Raw genomic sequence first — 12,408 nt, 5'->3', positions numbered from 1 at the left:
TTCCACAGATAAACAAACAGTGTTCCAACCAATCAGCGTCAGAGGTTTGGCGTTGTGGACTTTCGCTCCACCTCCCTCACATCCCTGCACCAGTAGGAAAGTCCACAACACCAAACCCCTGACGCTGATTGGTTGGAACACTGTTTGCTTTTCTGTGGAAAGGTTGGTAGTGCCGATTGTTTTTTGGCAATATCTCGGACCCAAGGCTGACCAGAGAGACGCGTTTTTTTCACAGACAATTTATGGGGCAAGCAGCGAGCGGATCGTGAAGAAAGGTCAGCTGAAATTGACACTTTATGTTTTAGGCTAGAAATCGCTGATACAACCTTTAAACTGCATTATGGAGTTCTCAGGGGCACCATAGAAGTCCATTATATGGAGAGAAATCCTGAAATGTTTTCCTCAAAAAACATCATTTCTTTACGACTGAAGAAAGAAAGACATGAACATCTTGGATGACAAGGGGGTAGTACATTATCTGTAAATTTTTGTTCTGAAAGTGAACTACTCCTTTAATGACGCGTCCTGAAAACTCTCTATTACGTATTATTATTTGTTTGATTCAATTGCAATATTAATATTTGCATTGTTTATTTTTCACTGTCAACCCAGTCAAAAACTGAAGAGTGTTTAAATTTATTTTCTTCGCATGTTGATAGACCATTCAAAACTGTTATTAAGAGGAAAAATGTGATAGTTCAAAGTAGCTTCACTGGCTTCCACAATCTTCCCACAGCTGTGTTTGTTTGTACAGACCAGCAGATAGAGTCTCGCGGCAGTACACATGGCCCTGTTATGTGTCTGGAGCGCTTGAATGTGCCATATTGCAGTATTATACCAGATTAAGTATAACCCTAGTGATTACGTCCTATGATTCTTCCGTAATACATGCCCCTGGAGCCTCTGCTCACACATCAGACCGTTCTGTGCGCCTGCAGCGAGGTCAATGTCCTCTGACAGGCCGCGTTCTCGCGAGAGTTCGACTATCTGGACTACTGGACTGTCGTTCAGGGTTACCTGAGAGGACGGGCGCCTGACGGTGAGAAGCTATTCGATATTCATGTACATATTTCTTCGTATTTAACTTTTCATGTATAATTTGATCGTGTACATGCAATGGTTAGTATATTTTATGTACTTTGGATCGCGGAAGTGGCGGTTTTTGTTCCTGAAACTGTCAACTTGTCGGTCGTTGATTCCTGTCGGAAGAATATCTCGCTAATGTTAGTCGTTGTGGTTAAAGTTCATTAGTTTCGGTTGCCGATTGCAGTTTGTTTGACACACGACCAACCTGTTTTCCGAATGCTATGCATAACATGTAACGTTACCATGTTAGCTTGTTCCTAAGTTCAAAACCCTTACGTTACTGTATTTTGACCTGCCGGTAGTGGTTGTCTATCTAGCTAAATAACTTAAATAAACGTTTAATATAAGGTGCTAACTGACATATACTAGTCAGCATTCGTAACTACACCAAAACATGTTGCTTTTGTGTGAAATGTCGTTGTTTGTCTTTTTTATCTCTTGGAGGGAGCCTCTGACTCTTCACAACATGGATGTGTCTCAAAATATATTGAGTTGCTTACCTAGGCAGCATTTTTGGGCGTCATATGTGCGTTTTAACGTTTCGAACTCAGCTAAAATGCCCAAAATGCTTTCTAAGTAGGCAACTTCCTATGTTTGATGCACTGCCAAGGTTGTCAAGACAGGGAAAAAACTAATACAAACTATTTTGATTGAGTTAAGAGTATTGACTAATTAACACAGTGCTGTCTAGGTAGACAATTACTCGTTTTGATACACTGCCAAGGTTGTCAAAACAGGAAAAAAGACTAACACAAACTATTTTATATGTTTAGAGGCACAGAATCATGTTACATTAATTTCTTTTTCAGAGACAGTCCTGACGAGGTAAACATGTCTCATAATGATGAAGGATATGTGGTACGGATTCGTGGTTTACCTTGGTCATGCACACAAGAGGAAGTGGCCTCCTTTTTCTCTGGTATGCAAACTATCAAACTGAAAGCATCTTTTGTATCGCTCTGTGAGTTTACAGAAAAATAGGTGCAGTTGTGATTTTCCTGTTTTTCATTTCCAGACTGTGACATTGTAGGGAAAGTGAATGGGGTGTGTTTTACCTTCTCCAAAGAGGGAAGGCCGAGCGGAGAGGCGTTTGTGGAGCTGAAGACATCGGAGGACTTTAAAAAGGCTTTGGCAAAAGATCGTAAATACATGGGTCATCGTTACATCGAAGGTACATTCCTGTTAAAGCGGATCATGCTTGTGTATTTGCTTGCTAAAAAATATATTAATTGATTGTCTAAATCTTGACCCTTCCCACAGTGTTCAAGTCAAACCGTAGTGAGATGGATTGGGTGCTGAAACGCTCTGGTCCCACAGACTATGACAGCAGCAGCGGTTGCATGTTGCGTCTAAGAGGACTGCCGTTCGGCTGCAGTAAAGAAGAAATTGTACAGTTCTTTTCAGGTACATCTGTTGTTTCACTCCAACATCTCCTAGACTTGCAGGTATTGCTAGGACATCTGCTAGGACTACTGAAAACTGTGTTTTGTGGGTTGTTTTTTGAATCATGTCAGTTCTTCCTTTTTGTCTTATATAGTCACTCAGATCATATTTTGAAGGTTTTTTATATACTCTTCTAGCTAGCATAAAAACAGATTTTTCAGTATGATTTGGTTATACAGTTGAGGTCGAAAGTTTGCATACACCTTGCAGAATCTGCAAAATGATAATTATTTGACCAAAATAAAAGAGATCAAACTAAATGCATGTTTTTTTTTTTTAGTACTGACCTGAATGAGATATTTCACATAAAATACATTTACATATAGCTGACAAGAAAAAATAATAGTTGAGTTTATAAAAATGACCCTGTTGATTTTTAACACTGTGTGGTTACCTGAATGATCCACAGCTGTTTTTTTTTTTTTTTTTTTTTTTTAAGTGTTAGTTGTTTATGAGTCCCTTGTTTGTCCTGAACTGTTAAATTGCCTGCTGTTCTTCAAAAAAATCCCTCAGGTCCCGCAAATTCTTTGGTTTTTCAGCATTTATGTGTATTTGAACCCTTTCCAACAAGGACTTGTATGATTTTGAGATAGGGACTCATATGCAACTATTACAGAAGGTTTAAATGCTCACTGATGCTCCAGAGAAAACACAATGCATTAAGAGCTAGGGGTTTAAACTTTTGAACAGAATGAAGATGTATACATTTTACTTATTTTGCCTAAATATCATATTTTTTTTCAATTAGTACTGTCCTTCAGAAGCTACAGAAGATACTTCCAGATACAAAATAAGTTACAGTTACCCTGATCTTCAAATTCAAAATGTTTTCACCCTTGGCTCTTAATGCATTGTGTTTCCTTCTGAAGCATCAGTGAGCATTTGAACCTTCTGTAATAGTTGCAAATGAGTCCCTCAGTTGTCCTCAGTATGAAAAGATGGATCTCAAAATCAACAGTAATTGTTGGAAAGGGTTCAAATACACAAATGCTTAAAAACCAAAGAATTTGTCAGACCTGAAGGATTTTTCTGAAGAACAGCAGGTAGTTTAACGGTTCAGGACAAACAAGGGACTCATGAACAACATCACTAAACAAAAAACACAGCTGTGGATCATTCAGGTAACAACACAGTATTAAGATTCAAGTGTATGTAAACTTATGAACAGGGTCATTTTTATAAATGTAACTATTTTCTCTTTTATGTGAAATCTTATTCAGGTCAGTACTAAATGAAAAATAACATGCATTTTGTATGATCCCTCTTATTTTAGTAAAAACATTTTAGCTGATTCTGCAAGACGTATATAAACTTTTGACCTCAACTGTATTAGCATTATTTATAAGTCAACATCACTGAGGCAGCTGTGTTATGATTTCTTGATTTTAATTTCATGCATTTATCCTTTGTGGTTTGCTCTAGGGTTTTTTGTCTGACATAGGGAATGATTTTGGGGCTCAATTTGGGGGGATGTATTTTCTGCAGATGTTGCGGCTCTTTAACATGTCTCCCCATGTGGGGTTATTTGTCCTTGGGTTAAAGGGTTGAAAATCGTGCCAAATGGGATAACATTGCCGATGGACTACCAGGGGAGGAGCACAGGGGAAGCCTTCGTGCAGTTTGCCTCAAAGGAGATAGCAGAAAAGGCTCTGGGGAAACACAAGGAAAGAATAGGGCACAGGTGGGGCCGGCAAGACTGGGCTGGGTGCTAATGCTATCTCTAAATGTGGGGTTGGGGGGGTCATGCATCTTTCTGCACTGGAAAAAGATGGTATGATCATGTTATTACACTTGAAATGTTTAATTTCATATAATACTGTGTCATGAGGGGACAAAACAGTAGGCAGAAATATGATTTCATAATGTCGTTGGGCAACACATACTGCAGAAACAAAGGAGCCTTTTTATAACAGGCACTTGACAATACTTTTAAGATTCTGTTTCTGTCTAAAATTGGCTTTTAGATGCAGTTTAATTTTATGACTTATACTCTGGGCAGAAATTCAGACACTTACTACTACTCCCTTTGGTCAATAACTGACAATAAACTGCCAGTTATTGTGATGCCTTAATGAATTTAGTCAGTGGGCCCCAAATCCTCCTCATTGCTGTTTAACATTCACCAGCCTGTACGTTTATTAACACACTGAATTTCAAAATAAACTCAGGTACATAGAGATATTCAAAAGCAGCCGAAATGAAATGCGTGCATACTACGAAGTACCCCGGAGGATGATGGGACAGAGGCCTAGTCCGTATGACAGACCCATGATGGGACGTGGAGGCTTCTTTGGGCCTGGACCTGGAAGGGGAGGTGCTGTACTAGACCAGATGCGCAGCGGAGGCGGTTACAGTAGCGGTATGTTATTTTAATAGTGCTTTTATAGCTTTATTAACTCTCACCAGGTTTTTGTTCAAGGATTAGTTCACTTCCAGAATGCAGTTTGATGATGCTGTGATTGAGTGTGGAATAATGGGAGTTGTAGTCTTCATCACCACAATCAATGCAATCCATCGGGACTCTGTCATAAATCTTGTTCATAAATGAGCTAATGTATTAAAGGGGTCCTATTATGCTTTTTCACTTTTTGAACTTTAGCCAGTGTGTGGTGTGTATGTTTGGCCATAAAAAACATCTACAAAGTTACAAATCTCGAAGTCCACTCCAAAGGGAGATATTTAGTTTTTTAAAAACCCTTTTCAAGAACTACAATGAAACGACTCGTTTGGACTACAGCGTTTGTTTTCCGGAGGCTATTATGTCACAACGTAAGTCCCGGCTACTGAAATTCAATTTGTTGGCGGGTGGGGGATTCTTTAGCCATGTATTATGGACGGCCGCTTTTCGGATGCTACAGCTCGCCGTAGACGTGCAGTGTGAGAGAGATTTATTCATCACACAGAGTAGATAGCTTCACTAGCCTTATGGTTTCGGACATGCAAATAATTAAATACATTAGCACAATAATGATAATGTCACGTATCCAAGATCTCGCATGCTGACGATAGGACCAACAATAGCGTATTTTTTACTCACCCTTCATTCATCCTAGGTGTATATGACTTCCTTCTTTCAGACGAATGCAATCAGAGTTATATTAAATCAATTCTGGCACTCATAGAACAGCATAGACTGAAAATACGTTGATCCATAATAAAAAAGTGCCTCACATGGCCCCGGGGCGGTCGGTAAAAGCCTCCTTTAGCGATCAGGTGTGTTTTTGTAAAAAAAAAAAAAAAATCCATATTTAAAACGTAAGAACCACTTTAATCTATTTTGCTGCTCTGGGAAGGGGCGCAGCAGGGCGACACTGTTTGCCAATCGCAACGCAGTGGGACTGATGACCAATCACAATACATTTGGTTTTTTGGAAGGTGGAACCCGGAACTAATCGAGCCGTTTGTGCCAGCCTGGGGAGAAAGCTATTGTAATAATGTAAATTATGTGAAAAATAATGCGTTTTTCGAACAACTAAGCATGACAGCATGTTCAAGTACACCCCAAAAACAAAATAAAGACTTTGTAAAGGAGCATAATAGGACCCCTTTGAAGACTTTTTAAGGTCACTGTAGTATATAGCAGGGTGGGGCTGAAAGTTGTGGAAGCTAAACAAGATCTCTTGAACAATTGCTAATAAAGGACAAGCGCGATATGGTACTGCTTCCGTTTCCGGTCAAGCGTATGTGAGATAAAACAGCGCTGTTTTATCATACTAGATACATTTAAGTGTGAAAGTTCTCTAATAATGCTACTCTGTGCGTTCGCCACCTGCCTAATAAAGTGCGTAACATATATTAAGGTGTCTTCTTTTTTTTCTACAAAATAAAACCGGAAAATCAAGGGTGTATGACATCATTGGCAGGTGATACAAGGTCCGTGTCACTAGTTAAAATTGCTAATTTCTCTGTATTTAAACATTCTTCGAAACATTTGGAATAATGTAAGTACACAAGTCAGCAGTGTTCTAATGGTTTTTGGATATTTTAATTAAAAAAAAATCTTACATATTGTGTTTTTGAGGAAAACATTCAATATAGTGGACTTCAATGGAGGCCAATGGGTTAAAGGTTCAAATTGCAGTTTCAATGCAGCTTCAAAGGGCTCTGCACAATCCCAGCCAAGGAATAAGGGTCTTATCTAGCGAAACATGATGCGTGAGGTCGAGCTAGTGCAAGATGAGCATCTATGGTTTAGAAGTATACACATTTTTTTTGAAAATGACAGTTTTCTTGGTAGGGTTGGATATCGAGAACCGGTTTAATTTTAGAACCAGTTCCAAATTTCCAATAACCGGTTATTCGATAAGACACGTGCATTTCCATTCTGCTTAATGATTCCCGCATTCGCATTAAAATGTGATTTTTAAACCATTTAAGTGCAGGAAGGAAAAGAACTTGCGCACTGTTTGCGTGCAGCGAGCACGGAACAATGCAGATTCCCGATCTGTGTCCGTTCTCAAACAGTTCCATGCATTTTCACTGGAGAAAAGGTTGTTCCAGCCCGGAACTTCTCTTTCACATTTATTGACCCTTATGCACAAAATACGTCAGCATATCCTCATAAACACAGCATTTTCTGTCTTGAGTGAACGTAAACAGGTGAAAAAAAAAAAAATGCTTGTGTAACAGTAATTTTAGATCATTGTTCAGTGTTAAAGAGACAGCTGTGTAATAAATGTGCTGGCTGTCATTATTGTTAAAAAGAACAAAAAAAAAAATCATTAACTGACTGAATCTCTTACATTTAATGAGGATTAATCAATATTTTATTTATGAAAAGAAAACTATGCAGTGTTTTTAAACTTTTTTTTTTATTTCAATTTTTGTACCTGACATTTGTTCAGTTTTATTTATTTATACTATTGCTAATCAATTTGTTTGTTCCTATTATATTACTTTACCAATTTAATGTTTGTCTAGTTGTTCTTTTTTCTGTGGTATTTTTTTGGTAAAACCATAGGCAAAAGACAGAATATTTGTTTGATTCAAAACTTTAATAGATTTTTTTTATTTTAATCAATAAGCTGAATCAGAACTGGAATTGGAATCAATAAAATTCAAACGATACCCAACCCTAGTGTCATGTAGAGCCTTTTGAAACTGCAATTTGGACCTTCAACCCCATTGAAATCCACTATATGGAGAAAAATACTGTAATGTTTTACTCAAAAACCTTAATCTCTTTTCGACTGAAGAAAGAAAGACATGAACATCTTGGATGACATGGACGTGAGTAAATTTTTAGGATATTTGTATTCTGGAAGTGAACCAATCCTTTAACCAGTGAAATAGAAGGTGCAATGAATTGATCAAAAGTGACTGTAAAGACATTTATAATATTACAAAAGACTTCTACTATTAATCAATGCTGATTAATCTAATAATCACTAAAAATGTATTACCCTTTCCTCAAAAATAGTAAGTATTATAATACAGAATGTTTCTTGAGCAGCAAATCAGCATATTAGAATGATTTCTGAAGAATAATGTGACACTAAAGACTTATTAATATTATAAATTTAGCTTTAAATTGTAATAAAATTTTACAATATTGCTACTTACTGTATTTTTGATCAAATAAATTCTGCTTTGGTGAACATCTCAAACTTTTGAACAGTTCCGCCACTGACAGGAAGTGATCTAACAGCATTGATCTGTCTCTCCTTCATAAGGATATGGTGGGTTTGACAACTACAATGGCTTTAACAACTACTGCTTTGGTAACGGCATGTTTGAAGATCGTGTGCGCGATGACAGAGGACGAGCAAGAATGGGAGGTCATGGCTACAGCAGTGATTCAAACTCAGGCTTTCACAGCGGCCATTTTGTGCACATGAGAGGCCTACCGTTCCGTGCTACAGAGGCAGATATTGCACATGTAAGAAACACCACAGTGTTGCCATTGGATATATTACAATATTTCATTTTACATTAATTAAAGTATTATTGCCTTGTGTGGGTGTTTTGTTTCTTTTTCAGTTCTTTGCCCCTTTAATTCCTGTGAGGGTTCACATTGATGTTGGACCTAATGGAAAGTCTACAGGAGAGGCAGACGTTGAGTTTGGATCTCATGAAGATGCTGTGTCTGCTATGTCCAAAGACAAGAATCATATGCGTAAGCTGTCTCCATTTCCATACCTCTGTACTGCTGTCCTCATTTTTTTTCAGGTTCACATTTACTGTTTTCCTCCCTGCAGAGCATCGTTACATTGAGCTTTTCCTGAATTCAACTTCAAGTGGGCCGTCCGAGATGGGTTAGTATGATTGTGTGGAGATTATGTAATAGTTTGTTGAAGTGTTTGGATAAGAAGGTGTGAAGACAACATTCAAATGTCAGTCTTTTGTTTTGGGGCATCAAAACACTGCAGGCCGCGGAGGAGGTTTCTATGGCAACTCTGGCAGTATGGGCTCTCGAGGAAGTGGACTAAGGGGAATGTATTGAGGATGCTTACAATTCATGCACTTTTCAACCAAAAGTTGGAGCTTCCAGCTTGGAAGCTCTTTTTATATGAATATGTTTTCACATGTTCCTATGAAATATGCCCAAACTATTTTCCAGGCTTGAAGAAAATGAAATCTAAATCCATCTATATATCTAATATATATATATTTGAGCTGTTGCATATAGATTGACCGGCTACTGTACATTTTGCTTAATGAATTTTATATGGCATTCTGTGTAAAAGTCTAACTACAGAGATACGCTTTGTATGTATTTTGACTCAAAACTATGAATAGCTTGAAGCCCAAGTTGTGTGTGTGAGATTGCACTTTTATTTTTATTTTCCAAAGCAATAACATCATTTTGGATGTTTACCTGTTTTTGCTGCTCAGTCCAATTTCTAATTGAAACCTGTGAAATGTACACATCCGTGGAATAAAACCTTTTATTGATATATTTAAATTTTTGACCTAAGAATGTTTATTGAAGACAACTGTATTGTAAGAATAAAGTGTATTGTTTTTTTTAATACAGGAAGATGTAGAGCCTTGAGTTTTGTACATTACCATTAAAAACTCCAGGGTCAGTAGGATTTTTAAAATGTTTTGGTGGCATTTCATCAATAAAACAGTAATGTAATGAAGTAATTTAATTAGTGTAACAGGGGGTTGGGGGTTGGGTATAAAATATCGATTTCTTGATTTGAAAGGATATTGATAACTAAATCCCAAGAATCGATTACTCTAGCCTTTTTTCAGTTAATGAAAGGAACATTATAGTGCACCTCTCATCCAAAAATCGCAATAAGCTTTGTGATTTGTTACTTTTAATATGAATCTGTGTCAAATTTTAAATTCTGTCCATTTTACTACAATATTCAAACAATAAATGCCGTTTTGGCGCTGTTTTAAGGTGAAGTGAAAGATTGTAGCATGGTTGTAGTAGCGGCTCAGTTCAAAAGAAGCGGAAGCGCGAAAACGCAAGTAAACTGATCATCTCCAGTTTTGGGACGAAATAAACACGAATTGACATCCAAAGGTATGTTGAAAGAATATAACTTACCGAAATCGATATTCTGTCTTATGTAATAGCTCAATATGTCTTAAAACCGTGGGAAAAACCTCTATAACAGCTTGTAAACGATGTCATGTCACATTTACCTCAGGAAAAACCCATTTGGGGACCATAAACTTTGGTGAGCTAGAAAAATGAACTCTAGAGAGGAGTATTTAGCTAAATGTATGCACCATATAACAAATGTTTTTATTATAATTTTCTTCAATATTTAATTCGTTTGAATAAATCTCGAGTTATGACTTTTGCGATTTAAATGTTTACATTAAAAAAAATAAATTGAGTAGAAATATAATTCTGTAGCTGTATATTTATTATTCGAAAATAAGTTGGCTATAATTTAAGCGTTTATATATATATATATATATATATATATAGTAGTCAACATTCGAAGTGGATCAAAACCTTTCATCAAATTTGTCCTAAAACCAAAAAGAATACCCATTCTTATCTTAGGACAACTTTTGATTAACTTTTTTGATCCACTTCGAATGTTGACTACTGTATATATATATATATATATATGTGTGTGTGTGTGTGTGTTAATTTTAACCTTTAATATTATAGTAATGTTATACCAACTGACTCATGTTTTACAGCATTAGTTGTTTTTTTTTAAATAATAAATAAATGTGCCATATATTGTACCTGAGGTATATCCAAAATAATTGATATCAAATTCAACTGAAATAGCAACATAATCAAATCAAGTTATGAAATTAGTGTCAAAACCCAGACCTATTAAATAATGTATTTTACATTCAAAACTCTTAATTTTCAGCATCATTACTCCAGTCCTCAGTGTCACATGATCTTTCAGAAATCATTCTAATATGCTCATTTGGTGTAGCCTGGAAAAATCCAGACCCTAATCTATTAAGATTAAGGGTCTGGCATTGAGCAATGAAAAGGACCTAACTCGAGGGGCGCCACCAAACGTGCATTTGAAACTCTCGCTGCATGCAATTGGATAATGCCACGACCAATCACAACAATACATGGTATACCTATCCAGAGCGACAGTGAACATATAAGAGTGGATTTCAGTGTTATAACATAAACAATGTGACAAGATTAATAACTATTAATTACGACAGCCGAATCAACCTCATAAAACAATTAGGTCCGATCAAACTTTTCATTGTATCAACTAATATGTGGATGGACACTAGCGTTTCATTCAGCAGCAAGTCATATCGTCCTGTTCAAGTTAGGCTACTGTATTACTATTGAATAGTTCATTTTTTCGTTACAGTAAGTTTACCAAGTGACTCTTACCATTTGTAAATGAGATGGACCTCATCCACCACAATCCCGATCAGGTTGTCCCGATAGACCTTGTTCGATAACATTTATCGCCACTTTTTTTTTAACAGCCAGGACTCGAGACTGCCGAATGCTATCTGGCATTGCCCGCTTCGGATCTGTTCCTCTTTGTGGTCGCGAGCTAACTGAACTAACTAAACTCTCGCCGTATCCAGTCGGCAAAACAGCAAAAACGTCCTTCTGACAAAGGATTTTCTGTTGCTCTTTTAAATGAAAAGCCAAGTCTAACCCGGTCATTGTAGCGGCCAAAGCCATTTCAAACAACTGGTGTTCATCTGTAGAATAGATCTCTTTCAATGTTTACTACATGAGTCCGGATGTCGCAGCGCTGTTGTCATCAGCTTAGCTCGCCTCTGGCCCGCCTACATCAGATACACCGATTTGATTGGTTGCCAGAATTGCTTACGTATTGCAGTAACATGCATCATTGCTCGATACCAGAGTGTCTTGCAGAGACAATTCAAATTGTGCTCTCGCGAGACCTCTGGATTTCCAGGGTACATTTGGTGCTTAAGAAACATTACTTTTATAAATGTTAAATTAGGCACTGCCTAACATAACATTAACTTTTATATTATTATTATACAATTACTGGACTGAATCTTAGGTTTACATCCACCTTTTTCCTCCCGAAAGAGTGGGCACGGCCATTTGTAAATTTAAAGTGTCTGGCTTCGGTTCTCATCTGGTACCAGCTATTTTTAGCTGTACAATACAGCTCATTTTGCACGTTGATATTGCAAACTGCATATTATTTTAATGTATTATCTTAATTATGAACACACTGGTTTGTAGTTTTACCGTTGCACATTGTTATTCTTCTCGTTATTACCCCATAACTGCTAAAGAACTGAAAGTCCCACCAATAGGCTTACTTCTGTGTTAAAGAAAAAAAAGTGGATACTACCTGAGTTAATGTGTCTCTGCAGAATAAAACAATTTCTTTCAAAACAAACAAAAATCCTGCTGATCCCAAACCTTTGAATGATAGTTTGTGTACTGCAGAACCGTAATGCTAAGATCCATCACACGAGACG

General features: G+C 37.1%; 1 protein-coding gene across 3 annotated transcripts; it reads left to right on the top strand.

Moving 5' to 3' along the window:
• The first annotated feature begins 992 nt into the window (after nucleotides 1-992).
• On the top strand, nucleotides 993-9,433 carry hnrnph3 (heterogeneous nuclear ribonucleoprotein H3 (2H9)). 3 transcript variants are annotated; one of them, XM_073833991.1, is made up of 10 exons: nucleotides 993-1,039; nucleotides 1,896-2,005; nucleotides 2,102-2,257; nucleotides 2,347-2,490; nucleotides 4,072-4,210; nucleotides 4,698-4,888; nucleotides 8,202-8,407; nucleotides 8,509-8,644; nucleotides 8,727-8,783; nucleotides 8,898-9,433. In XM_073833991.1, exons 2-10 carry the CDS (start codon nucleotides 1,918-1,920, stop codon nucleotides 8,969-8,971), a joined length of 1,191 nt encoding a protein of 396 aa, XP_073690092.1. In that variant the 5' UTR covers nucleotides 993-1,039; nucleotides 1,896-1,917; the 3' UTR covers nucleotides 8,972-9,433. The 3 variants fall into 3 exon arrangements, with proteins under 3 accessions (XP_073690092.1, XP_073690093.1, XP_073690094.1); XM_073833992.1 differs by having other exon boundaries at nucleotides 1,030-1,062; XM_073833993.1 differs by lacking the exons at nucleotides 993-1,039; nucleotides 1,896-2,005; nucleotides 2,102-2,257; nucleotides 4,072-4,210 and having other exon boundaries at nucleotides 2,362-2,490.
• The last annotated feature ends 2,975 nt before the right edge of the window (nucleotides 9,434-12,408 follow it).

This window comes from Garra rufa, chromosome 2 (assembly GCF_049309525.1).
Source record: "Garra rufa chromosome 2, GarRuf1.0, whole genome shotgun sequence".
NCBI lineage: Eukaryota > Metazoa > Chordata > Actinopteri > Cypriniformes > Cyprinidae > Garra > Garra rufa.
Note: the sequence above shows the minus strand (reverse complement) of the source record. Positions and strands in the feature narration are given on the sequence as shown.

Excerpts from the sequence above, each read along its gene's own strand:
- hnrnph3 (XM_073833991.1), top strand. The coding sequence starts at position 1,918 with ATGTCTCATAATGATGAAGGATATGTGGTACGGATTCGTGGTTTACCT. Across the intron at positions 2,491-4,071 it reads AATTGTACAGTTCTTTTCAG|GGTTGAAAATCGTGCCAAAT; the intron begins GTACATCTGTTG and ends CTTGGGTTAAAG. Across the intron at positions 4,211-4,697 it reads AAGGAAAGAATAGGGCACAG|GTACATAGAGATATTCAAAA; the intron begins GTGGGGCCGGCA and ends AAATAAACTCAG.